The sequence below is a fragment of the Aulonocara sp. 'chitande type north' Nkhata Bay genome, linkage group LG2 (genome assembly GCF_057382095.1).
Source record: "Aulonocara sp. 'chitande type north' Nkhata Bay isolate Kocher_YH1m ecotype deep benthic linkage group LG2, A_spYH_male_GT1.1, whole genome shotgun sequence".
Taxonomy (NCBI): domain Eukaryota; kingdom Metazoa; phylum Chordata; class Actinopteri; order Cichliformes; family Cichlidae; genus Aulonocara; species Aulonocara sp. 'chitande type north' Nkhata Bay.
This window is the reverse complement of record NC_141345.1, coordinates 4,096,342-4,110,446: the sequence shown is the minus strand read 5'-3', so window position 1 is coordinate 4,110,446 and position 14,105 is coordinate 4,096,342. Positions and strand designations below refer to the sequence as shown.

The 14,105-nt window shown below is 39.9% G+C and overlaps 1 protein-coding gene across 1 annotated transcript in view; it reads right to left on the bottom strand.

Moving 5' to 3' along the window:
* Positions 1–9,813: 9,813 nt before the first annotated feature.
* The window catches only part of kdrl (kinase insert domain receptor like), a 44,116-nt gene continuing 39,824 nt past the window's right edge, over positions 9,814–14,105 (bottom strand). Inside the window, exon 30 of the mRNA XM_086302749.1 lies at positions 9,814–11,845. Within this exon, the coding sequence (XP_086158875.1) occupies positions 11,662–11,845 (184 nt within the window). The 3' untranslated portion in view covers positions 9,814–11,661. The remainder of the gene's footprint in view (positions 11,846–14,105) is intronic.

The window sequence follows — 14,105 nt, the reverse complement described above, 5'->3', positions numbered from 1 at the left end:
ATCGAGTCGTTTCTTGACACTCCACGGCCCAGTCACGCCTGTGATTTGCACACAGTGCAGCGTCCTGGCTGTCAGTCAGCTGGCTCTGCTTCAGGAAATCCTTTAACTCTGCATTTTGGCAGCAAGGGGGGTAGCGTACTGCAGTGTCGTGGCACTTTGAAGTAAGAGAAAGCTTCTTGGCTTTCCCGATCCATGACATTACAAATGACTAAAAATCAATATGTGCTTTTCTAATGCGTATTACTTAGTGGGATTCAGGTAAAGCACTCAAATAATAAAGGTGTACACAGTGACAACCACTTTTGATTTTTCTGTAAGGAAAAAGAAACTGCTGGAAGCAGACAGGAACAGCCATTAAAAAAATACAGATAAGAATCTATCTGCTAGTTGTTCACTACGTGTTTTATTACACTCATACAAAACTACCATAAACCCGCGTCCACTTTGCTACATCACTGCACTGTTTGCTCTGGAATCACTGGTCTGTCCTTCAGTTTCGGCCTTTCTGGATTATAATCAGACCAAATGACGCCCTCTTGTTGATTTCCACAGAACTACTGCTGTTGCTGTAACTTGATTGATTTTCAGTTTGACAACCTCAAGAGGGCAGCCTCCGCCAATAAAACCATCAACCCAGCCATTCTCTTCCTCTCATCCTTCCAATAAAACCAACTGATCCACACATTTTTAGAAATCTGCTATTAATAAATATAAGCTTTGCGATCATTTCTAGTTTATTTTCAATATTGCTTATGAAGTTCAGCATGTGCCTCCATGTCTAAATATGAAATCAGCTTGATTCTAAGTTTGCAAACTACTTTTATTGATGGAGGAGCTTAAAATCTATTAAAGAGGATGGGTAGATGAGCTTGCTGTGGATATATCTCGCTATGACTGAAGGTCTTGTCTGCATAATATTAATGCAATGTACAAAGACATGGATAATACATTTGTACAACTGATAATAATACACAGATGGCATCAACAAAGCGTGGGGCACAAACGGCTTCTGTTCTTGTGGAATAATATAAAAGACTTTATTTCTGAAGTCTTGAAGAAAGGATTTCAAATCTCTGTGAAGCTGTCTATCTCAGGTTCAACAACTGAACTTCAACACTCTGACTTTTCTTCCTTTAAAAAAGTACTATTTCCTAATTGTTCTCTTTAAATGACTTTTGTACTTATAGTTCTTTGTAAATTACAGTGCTGATGATCAAAATCTCAGCTCAGGTTCATTTTGATTCTGTGTTTGCATTCAAATGTTTGTTGCCTCTGAGTGAGACACGATAAACACCTGCAACTATCTAGTAAAAACACTAGATGGTGCAGTCTCCAGTCTTAACGCTTCTCTTGCATGTGCACAATAAAAACTCACAGGTAAATGTCTATCACTAATTTCATTGTGTTTGTGTTATGTATTACGCCTCACGGCGCTCTTGTTTACTCTCATTGCTGTTGTAATTGGCATTGTTTTATGCTTGCCACTTGTTCCTGTACTAATAATCATTAAATAAATAGAATAGAATATACAGCAAAAGGCAGTAAAAGCTTTTATACAGCATTGACAAGGTGGCTTAGATAGTTTTCATGATAATTAAAAGAATAATGACAGGAAAAAATGCAGAAGTGCTAAAAATGAACCCACAATAATTGAATGTTCTCATTGTCTGATGAGTCTTTTGTCTTTTTTTCAGGAATGCACATATTAAATATTTACTCACTGGTTTGATAGAGCTCGATTTGCATATGGCAGTAGAGAGAAGGGAAGCCAGTTTCCTGCTTCGGTTGACCTCAGTCACCAATAAAAATGTGCAATGACTTCAAACTGAGAAACAAAAGTCACATCTCTCTCTTTGAGCTCGGCATAATGTAAATATAGCAGATCAATGGCAGTCAGAGGTGAAGCAGCCCAGGAATTTATTGATGTCTTCAATGTAACACGGCACATCTCCGCAGGGGATAAAACACAACCACTTGTTACTATTTTGAGAGATGGTTTGTTTTTGTTTTTAAACAAATTAACCAATCCTGAGTCCTTTATAACGCAAAACATCTGGGAAGCACGAAATCATGTTCTGCAGTAAATGTACTCAGGATACGACAGAATGAATGTTGGCAACGTGACGAAAATGTTCTTGCAAGTTGTTTTTGCAACAGTAACAATTAGCCATCCTTTACTTACGCAAGAACACGCAAAATTAAACTCTGAGAATTAGAAGAAGCCACAACATGCATTGCTGGATTCCTGATAATACATAAATACATTAGTTTGTGTCATACAATCCATTACAGTACGACAAAACAGTATATTTCACATCTAAAATGTTTTTATGTGAATAAGAAATAACTGTCGCTTTTGTATTTGAGCTAACATATTCACTAAGTCTCTACCAATTTGTTGTTTTAGTAGAAGCTGTTAGTCCTAAGTAATAGTTGTTCATCTCTTCCCATAATGATCTTTGAGACTGGAACTGTAAAAGAGCAGGATTATTCAATATTCAGTACCAAAGATACCACAGTACCCACAGAACTCTACAAAACATTTCAAATTAAGTGATTTGCTAAATATAGTACCTGTTTTTTATGTGTAGATCTAACTGTACTAAATCAATTCAAAGAGTCGCCTCAAGGCGCTTTATATTGTAAGGTAGATCTTACAATAATACATACAGAGAAAAACCCATCGATCATATGATCCCTTATGATTTAGCACTTTGGCAACAGTGGGAAGGAAAAACTCCCTTTTTACCGGAAGAAACCTCTGTGCTACTGTATGGCTAACAACCTTTGTCACATTATCTAGGATTTCGACTCACTAGGTGATCACTTGATGTTAAAGAAGAAATATTAGGACCTTTTATTGAGAAAGATGGTGTTTGCACCTGCTGCCACCACTGGGACTGCTGGGAAATATGTGTCATGTGGAAACATTTTCAAGAACTTCAGGAAATTAACAAACAAAAAAAAAGGACAAGAAAAGAAGACGAAAAAAATACATTTTTGTCGGGTTGAGTAATTCATGTGTTCTGCATTACTAAAAACATTTGGAAATCAAGTAAAAATAGTTAAATAGTTGAAAAACACATTTCTAGGAAAACATCAGAAAGCTTGAAAGTTTAAATTTGAATGTGACAGGCTGGCATCCTGGCAGTGGAGAAAAGAAAAAAAGAGAAAAAAAAATGCACAATGTTTGCTTTATTCGCAGCATGTGTTCCCCTTCAGTCATTCTGCTCACTGATTGGAAACAGAAAACAGATCTAAATCAGATAGGACCGGGATTCTGAGCATCTCATGCTTCTGTGTAACTCAGTGCAAACAAGAGGCGTGCAGAGCTTATGTCTTGTTCTGAGTTCACCAGTGCATCAGCTTGTTCCTTGAGCCTTCCACCCTCGGAGTGAAGCGCACTTGCCCCCATTGTTCAGCACCTTCGGCTGTATAGAGTCCTCCACCACTAGGGGGGGCCTGAGAAAAATGCAGCGATCAGAGTGGCATAATTAATGTGAACATGATGGTTTTTATTTTGAAGCTCAGTTGAATGTTTGTGGTTTTAATCTCTTCTCTCTGGACTTCTGTTGGCCACCCTGTTGCTCTGTGGTGGTTTTGATGAACTTATTATTCTTACTGAACTCTGGTCTCCTTTCATACACGTACTACATATGTGCACTGGGGTTATGTGGGTTAAATTACCATAAATGTTCCACCCAGAGGACATGGATAGTTTGTTTTGTTTAAAATGTTTGACATGTTTAACTGTTCCTTTGTCTCTTTTGTAGTTTGAGATTTCGGTAACGGTCCAGGATGAAATTTCCAGATAACAAGTAAATGGGTTGTTATGAAATTTTGTATAAATACTAACGTTCCCCTGAAGACCAGTCCTAATGACAGGAAATTATGACCCTGTTGCACTCTCAAATGGTAAAAAATTAGACTTATCCTCTTATATTAGTATCAGTATGAAAGTACAGTCATGCAAGTTTTGCATATCTCTGTGTTTTCAGGCCATCTATCCATCTACCTTTTAACCACTTGTCAAATTCAGGGTTATGGGGAGGGTCCCATAACCTAACATGCATATCTTTGGCCTGTGGGAGCCAGAGTACCCCGAAGGAACTCATACAGGCACAGCAAGAACATGCAAACACAACACAGAAAGTCTCCAGACACTTTTTAAACCCAGAACCTTTTGCTGTGAGGCCACAGCGATAACCACTGCATCACTGTGCCAAAATCTTTTAAGTCACTGAGGATGTATCCTGCTGATTGTGATGGTTCAGCTTTTTACATTACCTTCATTTCATACAGGCCCATATTGGCTTGTATAAAGTAAGGTAAGAGCAATACGTTTATTCTGTAAAATAAACCTGTGTAATTTATTTATTTATTTTACAAAAACAGGAACCTTCTGTTGACTTTTTCAGACTGTGTCTGTCTTTGAGGTTACAAAAAGCAGGATTACTTATATAACACAACATACCTAAATGTTGTATTAACATTTAAAATCTCTTATTTATTCACTATCGTGAATGACCAACGATACGAGCCAGACTTTTGTTTGATTTTTTTTTTATAAAGTGGTCTTCTGCAATGCACACACACAGCAGATGGACAGAATGTCCTTAGGAAGCCATTTGTAAAACATGGTAGAGGTTGTGTCATGATTTATAATTCCATCAATTTTTGTCAAAATTGATGGAATTATGAACATAGAAAAGTACCATCAGAGTTTAATCCACCATTCAATATCATCTGGAAAGCATCTGATGGGCAACAGCTTAATGCATGACAGTCACAAGCATGACAATGATACCAAACACACTGTCATGCAGTAAAATCATACCTGGATAGAACAAACACAAACTCAAACACTAGCAGGATGGATCAGCCTCCAAAAGCATGACTGACAGTCCATGACCAGGCAAAACAGGCTCTTTGGAGCAACGCAGACTAATTCCAGCAATTCACCCAGACCCATAAACAGAATACTTTTTTTTGATTTTTTGGGGGGGAGGTTGTTTTGTTTTCAGAACATCCAGTTCTGCTCTCTGGCTGCTTTTTGCCCATGTGTGGTTAGAGGAAGCGGGGCGAGGAAACACAGAACCTTCTAAGTGGCTCTATTTTTGCCTCACTGTTTGTTGTTTTTGTCAATTTGAGAAGTTTCTGAGAAATACGTCCACACCTATGCTGTAATCGCTCTTCATCTCCAATGCAGCACCATCAACATCTCAACATTCCCATACCTGCTGCACATGGCCATATATTGACCTGATGCTGATCTCTTGTTTGTTTTTTCCTTTTGCCCTCTGAACCACAGAGGACCTGAAGCTCAAGTCTTTATTTAGCCGATGGCTTGTTTTTTTCACTTTGCTCATTAAAGGTAGACTAAAGTTGGGTGTCAAATGGGGACAGTATCCGGCTTATTGTTCTGCATTTAGGTGAGAGGCGTGGACAGGCCTCGCCACCTTTCACCTTCTCGAGCAGGGGTCTGGGAATGGCATTCATGTGGGAAGGGGTTTAACCTGCTGATTGGTCAGCTGCCTGTAATCGTGTATGATAGGATTTGAAGCTGTATCACAGATGTTTTTGGCAAAGTTTCAGAGGCTCCCTGGGCTCATTAATGGCCGTTTTTCAGTGATTAATGGAAAGTTTTTGCTGCTGTGTTTGCTTTGGGAAGAGGCTGTTGGGAATGGTCAAGGAAGGTGGATGGATAGTATGAATGCAGTTGTTAAATGAAGGAAACGTAAACAGTCCACACTGTACAGTAATGAAAATGAATAATCTATATAGAAGGTTTCTAAGACTTCACTGAGAAACCTGGTGCAGGAAATCCCTCTGATGCTCTCCCTTTTTAATCTATTAACTTTTAATTTTCTCCTCATCTGATAGGCAGATTTCAAATCCATAAACTTCAACTCAAAATAATCCAATCAAACAAGGACTTCACTCGGTTCTTAATGAGTTTAGTTAGAGCCAAAACACTTTGCATTACTTTTTATAGTCCATCTGATTTATGCTCTAACATGTTCTATCTTTATGGGTTTTTGAGGAAAAACATCTCACTCGAATTCTTTTCTGCTTCAGTGCAACATTTGTCAGCCCCCTTTGATTCATCATTTATTCATTCCTAAATGCAAGGGTGTGACTTGTTGTCTTGCAGGGTGGTAATATGCACAAAAGGTTAGACCGGGTTTGTTTTGGACACCAAATGTGCAGAAATATGACGAATCGTCGCAGGTGTTGTGGTATCCACTGCTAGGAAATGTAAGCATTTTAAGTAATCCTTGTTTTTTAATGTAAATGAGTCAGTTGTTTAACAGCCTCTCTGTGGAGCTCTACTCCCAGCACAGTGGCTTCAAAGGAAAAGTGTCTCATCCTTGTCCCTGTATGGAAAAACACTGTGTGAATTTGCAGATACAAAAAACAAAAAAAACATGACAGTGAAGAATACCCTCCCCTTCAACATCCTTCCCTTGTTTGTTTGTATCTGGGAAATCTCTGGAAATAGTCCACATCGGAGGTTGTTGATATGTGTTTGGGTGTGACGTTGGGTACTCACTCACCTTATGGTAAACAGCAAATCCTACGAGGAGACAGCGAAGGGCCTGTGGCATGTGGTCAGACACGCCCAGTTACCGGTAACCAGAGGGTCCCATAGGAAGGCCGGTGCGTGGCGTCCTCCAGTCGTGACCAGGATGATTAAAAGGTCCTTCCTTTTCCGCTCAGAGGGGCATTGTGCCGGTGCACAGACAGGCTGCCGACACCTTGTCCCTGGAAGGAAGTGAGTGTTTCACGATCCAAAGAGGACAAGACTGGCAGAAGGATGCATGAGTATTTCAATATAAATCATTTCATTAAAGTTTGCAAGCTCAGATTTCATTTCCGTTGAAATTATTCCCATTTGTTGAGTAAATACGCAGGGTAAGGACTAACAATGACATCAAGTGTTCCCAGTGCAGAGACTGGGAACCGCCCAAGCAGTAAGTAGATAAATCTGAATCAAAGGGGTCATTCATCAAGATAAAGACTTATTTCTCCTACACGTTCTGTGCTTTCTGTTTTTAGTTTTCCTGTGAATTACTAAAATAACTTTGCTCCTAAAATTTATATAAACAGTGTGAATAGGGTTGCCAACTCCCTGAAAAATAAATAAGGGACACCTCGTGGCCAGGGCCGGGCGACCCAGTTGTCTTCACCCTTCCCAGTGTGGTGAATTTTCTAGCTCTTTTTTTGTGTGTGAAATTATTTTTTTAACCATTTGACTTGAAGTTGATTTAAGTAGATGCATATTCTATTCTTTGTGATATGAACACATGTGAAACAAATGATCATTTAGCCATTTATTTTTAGCTCAAAATGACAACATTAACACAGTAAAACAGGTCTCTTTCTTAAACAGAAGCCTGTCATGCTTAACTTTTGAGAATATAAGTAAATCTTTCTTTAAAAGCACTCTGTCCTGCTTAACTTAAAATAATAGAAAACAATAGAAAGAAAAATATTCTTGTAACAGTGCACATTTAGTGCATTTAGTACAATTGGCTTCAGTTGAGGTATTATTTCAGCTTTTCTAATGCTAATCAGCTGCTCCTGTTTGTAAACCCGCTTGTTCCCATGATTACGCATCATAACTCATCATCATTATTCATCTATGTATTACTTTTATGTATTAGTCATCAATTTGTTGTAATCATCTATCCTTGCAGTTGTTTATTACACAAAATAAATTATATTATCACACTTCTGGCCACATAGCGCTGATATTCACTGCACATGCCCATATTAACGTTTTCCAGCCAGGTGTTTTCCTTTTCCCATTCTTCCCTTTCTCTGAGGGGAACAAACATTGCTGCTCTAATGCTGGGCTCACACTGTGCGATTTTTGGCCCATTTTGAGCCGATTTTTGAGTGATCGGACCGATTTTGGCCTTCATCGTGCGTCGTGTAGTATACGTGGGGTAACGAGAAGTGATTAACACCTCACGACCAGCTCCCGATCATCAATCGCTCGTGAGCCGCTCACACTGCTCGCGCGCAAACGTAAACGTTGGTGAAAAAGATGGAGCAGCACAGCTGTGCAGCGTGTGATCTGGACACAAGCGATGGAGGCACAACTTGTAGAACTTTGGAAAGCTCATCCGAGCCTTTTCGATGTGGCATCACAAAATTATCACGACCACAACAACCGTGAAAACAGTTGGATTTACACTGCTGCTCAATCACAGCTGCCTGATCATGTTTTTCATTAGCAATTTAGCAAAGTTGATGGTGGTGTGTCTGTGTGAGTGAAAGACAGAGAGAGCGAGCGACAGATTTTCTGTTATAACCTTCATGTTATGGAGGCACAGTGTGAGCACTCAGGTCGCATCAGAGCATCGGGCGGTATAGTGTGAGAGTACATCGTGACATACGAACTTCTAACCCCTGCGAGTCAATCGTGCAGTTTGAGCAGGAGCTGAATAACGTGACTGAAAAAAATCGCACAGTGTCTGCCCAGCTTTAGGTGTACTGTCGTCCGAGACTTGCACCACAGAGTCGGCGTTTGTTCCCCTGTTGGCCATGCTTCTTGTTGTGGTCATCTGTTGTCTTCCGGTATTTTCTCCGCAAGCGACCTTTCCTCGACCAATGAGATGAGCGGTAATCTGAATTGTCATACTCGAATTGTCATAAGTGTGCTGTCAGCTCATTGGTCACAAAGCAGGAGAGGGGCTGGGAATTATGTTTTCAAACAAAGCGTTGATTCCATAAACATTTATAGACTACTTTTGATTCTCACTGTATTACGGGACAAAGTGCGTCCCTTATTAGCTCAATACGGGACGTGTACTTTTGTTTCGAAATACGGGACGATTCCGTATTTTAAGGGACGGTTGGCAACCCTAAGTGTGAAACAACAAAATCACTCCTTGCTGTTAGCATCAGTAGCAAAGGTACAGGTAGGCTTTTTGCTGCTTTTCTCACATTGAAATCAGAATCAGAATCCTTTATTAATCCCAAAGGAAATTATGGGTTACAGCAGGCAGCACACCAATTGTGCATGCACACTTACAAAGGAACCTTCTGACCAAACTTTACACAAACATCACATTGGAAAGACATGTCAGAGAGGTAGGCTGATAGGAAAAGACAACGAAAATACATAACATGAGGTGAGAGGAGGAGGAAAAAAACTCCACTCAGACTGAGCTCCTAATGGGAGAACAGTTTGAGAACAGAAAAAAAAAACCCAGCACAAAAAGCACATGACTGTCAATACACCGTAGAAACACAAGACAAGCAACAGGGGCGGGTAAAGGGTAAGAGAGAGCCGGTGTAGACAGCGCATCCGGTCCTGCAGCATGTCTGCGCTGGTCCAGTCGACCCGCCATCTGCCCCGTGTGTGTATGTGTGTCCAGAGTTCAGCTGAGACTGTGTCCTTCGGCCTGCCAGGCTAAGTAAACAGACTGTTTTTGTAATTTTTAGGTTATTTTCAGTAAAATGACAACATAATCAGTATCCTAAGTCCTATTCTGGACCTTAGCGGGATCAGGACCCTGCAACACCAGACAGAAAATGTTCCATCCAAGGCAGAAGGGAAAGAAAAGCTGTGCCACCAACAATCCACTTTGGAGATCCCTTCCCAGGCTCCCTAACGCCCACCGATAGTGAAGCTGCAAGTAGCAGAGGTAGAGGATTAGACATGAGTATATAAGTGTGATAGCTCAGACAAAGATAGAGACGCAAGACTGAGACAGTTTGGACATGTGCAGAGGAGGGATTCATAATTCATTTTTCCACATATTTCAAGCAAATATGAACCAAGCCTCAAGTAATGTATAAATATATAGATCTTTATTTATTCACTTCATACACTCAGTTAACAGTGTTGGGGAACATAATTTTCTAAAATACAACTTGTTACGCTACAACACAGAAGCAGCTTGGAAGGAGCTTTGAGCTGCTGCAAGCATTAGTCATGATTTTTCCAAAGACATTAGATAAAATACAACATTTACCCAAACTGATCAGATATTGAGATAATTAATACTGTTAAAGTAGAGGCTAAGCTTGACATAGATAGCTATTTCCATAATCAACGGCAATGATGATGTTAGACTGGCATGAAATAATGCAACAAATAACAGAAGTGTTAATTCATACTTAAACAAAAAACAAACAAAAAAGAAAAAAATAATTTTAAACATGTGTTTCTCAACATATGTTCCTAATAATACACCTTTAAAAATACAAAACTATATACTTGATATAAAGCATCAGTGCATAATAACTTCCTCTCCTCTTACACAAACAAAACAGCATCAGGAAAGGATCAAAATATTCACTTTAGTTTACTCGCTGACAAACACTGTTTCTGCAGTGGTTAATGGGCATGAGCTAGCTGCATTTCCACTGGGGGTGTGTGCTGTATCACAACATAAAAATAAGCTCAATGTGCTTTTAAACATTGGTGATGTTACGCACTGAGCTGACCTCTCTCTCACACACATAGAGTTTTGATAGCCCGCACCACAAGCTTTACTACAACAAGATGCAGAAGCAGGTTCCCTCAGCGTTATTATCAGTGAACACAGTAGCACAAACAGCATATAATGTCTGGAATTCAACACCAGGATATTGCATGGTGATATCAGGAAGACTGAGCTGGAAAATTCTTTGGTTAACTTAAAATATGAATGTATATAAACAACAGAGCTGGATTACAGTGTCTTCAGTCTATAAATACTCTATTAGTTTAACTAGTGGTCTCTTGAATAAACTGTTCCTATGATGTTTCTAACTATGTCTGTACAGAAGAAAAATACGCTTTTTTTTGTTTTTAGCTGGACTAACTTCAAATGAAAAATCATTTCTTTAATACCTGGGTGGAAAAGAAGGTAACTTTAATGGCTCCATAGTCTGACTGTCAAATCTGAAGCTGTCTGTTCTTACTCTCAGCTCTACCCTGTTTCCCCCATTAACCTGTGATTTTCTGAAACCCAAGAGAGATCCAGAGTACCCTTCTTCTCTATCACTCTTGGTCAACCTGAGTTAGTTGAGCTGAATATTTGATGAGATCACAGGAGCCATGACCTCAAAAGAGACTGTTCATAATTAATGCGCTCCACTCTCTGCTTTTTGTTTTGAGCAAAAACGAAATTCGTATGAGACAACGGAGCCGGATTACAAAAACAGTTTCACAAATTACAGTTTTTATTTTTTCCAATAAAGTTAACCTATATATATATATATATATATATTTTTTTTTTTTTAAAAAGGTTTTTGGTCTGAATTTGAAAGGTCTAAGGAATCCTCTCTCTTTTCTTTTAAGGCTTTTTCATCTCTAAACGCTGTAGCTTGTTCAAAGTGAAATCATTGCGGTTTGTTTCACAGTAGATCAAAGAAATACCTGAGCCTGTTTTTAGCTGTTTGCCATATTACAGTGAACGTGGACCGGACCAGCAGCTTTAATGTTGCCTTCAAACTGGAGAGAAGTCACCAGTTAACAGCCTTCCTTGAAGTAGGAAGAAAAAAAAAATCACGGTCAAGCTGATTCATGAGCGTCCTTTCGTATTTCACACTCAAGTGTTGCTAGAGAAACGATCCGGAGATAAGAGTCAAAACAGAGGAGGGCAAAGCCAAAGGCCTTGAGGTTGTCACTCTCAGATTCTCCAGGGACAAAACGGGAGGTTACACAGGAGGGGTGGAGTAGCGCACCACGGTGTTATAGTCAGGCGGCGGGCTGTGACACTCGAGGCTGGCGTCTAGAGACGAGTCGTCCAGACTGAAGTCCAGAGGGGGGACGATGGGCTGGTATTTCTCCTTCTCTGCGTCACACAGCATGGACTCTTTACTCTTACTCGCTGCCTTCATCCTGAAGCCACACAGAGATATACCTCGTTAGTTACACATACTTATTGTCATAAGCTTACACCTCTAAATATGTTTTTCAACTCAAAGTTACTGATTAAATTTAAACCTCTACGATTGGGCGTGGTTCTTCTTATCTGTGTTCATACATGAATGAAAAAAAATGAACGTGGCCGGAAACGTTTGCCCCAAAAAACCGGATGTTTTTTTCACTTGTTTGTATTTGTTTACTCGTGTACATCTATCTATACAGTTTTGTGCCTTACATCTCCATGGTAGCTTTTACTTTGTGCAGTGCACTGTACTAAAATGTGCTATAAGAATAAAGCTTTTCTTGCTTGCATGTATTCTTAACAGCATCTTCTCTTCGCTGTTGGCGAGGACCGCTCCTTAAAACCGCAAATTTTTAACCACGATATGAGTTTTAATCAACTATTTAAGAAATCAGATTTTCCGCACATTTCCTATTACTAAGGTTGGTTTTGGCTTTGGAAAATGGTGACAAACATTTATGACCTTTTACAGAAAACATAGTCATATCAGTGAATAATGGGACACCTCATCAGGCAAATTTGGAAAAGTGGGAAGTAGCAAGAAGATTACATTTTTTAAAAATTAAAGACAAGTTTAAATGGTGTGTAATTTGTTTCCATGCGTGGGGATTGCTACACAATAGCCTATGCACTTAAATGCTCTGTGCTTAATATCAAGGTTGCCTTCCCTCATGACAACTTCATTTGATTGCTCTCACAGTAGGAGGCTCTTGTGATATTCCTTGATTAAGATTAAAAAAAAAAATCCCCCCTGTGAAGCTACCATCAACCAATCGTATGATGCAATCAATCATCTTGAGCTTTTCTGCTTGACTACAATATGAGTAATTGCCTCTTATTGTCTTGGTGTTGCTAGGGGTTCCCGGACCTCCTCTCTCAGGGCTAAAGGGTCAGTGCCCAGTGGGGGGAAGTGACAACCCTGTACTGGAATTTTATGCTGATGAATAAACTACCTGTTAAATTAGACATCAAAAGTAAAGAAAACAATAGTACAGAGTTGTTATTTAGGCAGTGCCAAGGGCAGGGAGGAGGTCCAGTTGGACCAAAGGAAATAAAAGTCACTTTAAGCTGTGCTAAAGCCATCAGCAGACTGTTTCCCAGCTGTTCACATGTTTAAATCAAAGTTGCTTGAATATGAGCTGGGGTGTCTCTTAATAATATACCACATTGTGCTGAGGCAACATTCTCTGCATAATCAGCACCAATCATAAGCAGAGGGAAGTGAGGCTGGAGGAATGGTGAGGCCTGGGTGAGTGTCAGGTGGACCGTCATACAAAGCACTACAGCGGGGGAGAGCCATGTAAAACCCTCCTGAGTTCAAAGGTGGCAGTGATTGAGTGGTTGCCCAGCAAGGAAGTCCTCCCCTTAAAATAAAAGTCATTCTCTGGATGCCTGGACTCATTTTTCCTACCATGCCGAGGCCCTGATGGGACAAGCAGGCCTGCAATGACTCCTCGACTTCAGGTTTTGAAATCTAGAGGAGACTCTGAGTGGGTGTTTGTCGAAGTCTGGCAAGCTCTAAATCAGTTACAGGTTACAGGGCTTCAGAGTGTCATTAACTCTGCTAAGAGTGTCTCAGTTTTTTTTACACAGTCTCTCTTAATAATTTATAAGTGCTTTTATGTTGCTTTCACAACTTTAGCCTGCTTTTTGCTTGAGCTTAAGAGAGATTGGAAAGATTTGCTCTAGAACAGTTTACTTTACCACTGTTGCTCTTTTAAACCCCTTGAGTGTAAGCCACAGGACTTTGAAGGAGTATTAATAGTCGCTACTGTGCAGGGAGCAGCAGAATAATAGGAAAAGGTTTAAAGTGTAATTACTGAGCTCAGAGGTGTGACCCTGTAAATTAGCCCTGTCACCAAGCTTCACATGTAAACCTTAAGATGCCGGCAGAGAGCTGCATGAGAAAATCTCGGCAATATCAGATGTTTTTCCTAGAATAAACTCTAAAGTGAGAACATATTGTCTCCGGGTCTTTACAGCAGTTTAGAAGAACAACATCTTTAAATCATCAAACGATCAGCTGGATTTTGCAGTTTGTCTACGTCACTCCTTTGAGATTATTTGTATTTGTTGCCTGGTGTTGGATTGTAGCAGACAGCCATGAGTCACAACTTAAATCAGGCTGGGAGGTATCTCATTCAGGACTCTTTGGAAACAAAGAGATTTTAGTACTCGCTCTTAAAAACAGCCAAACGTCGGCCTGCTTTT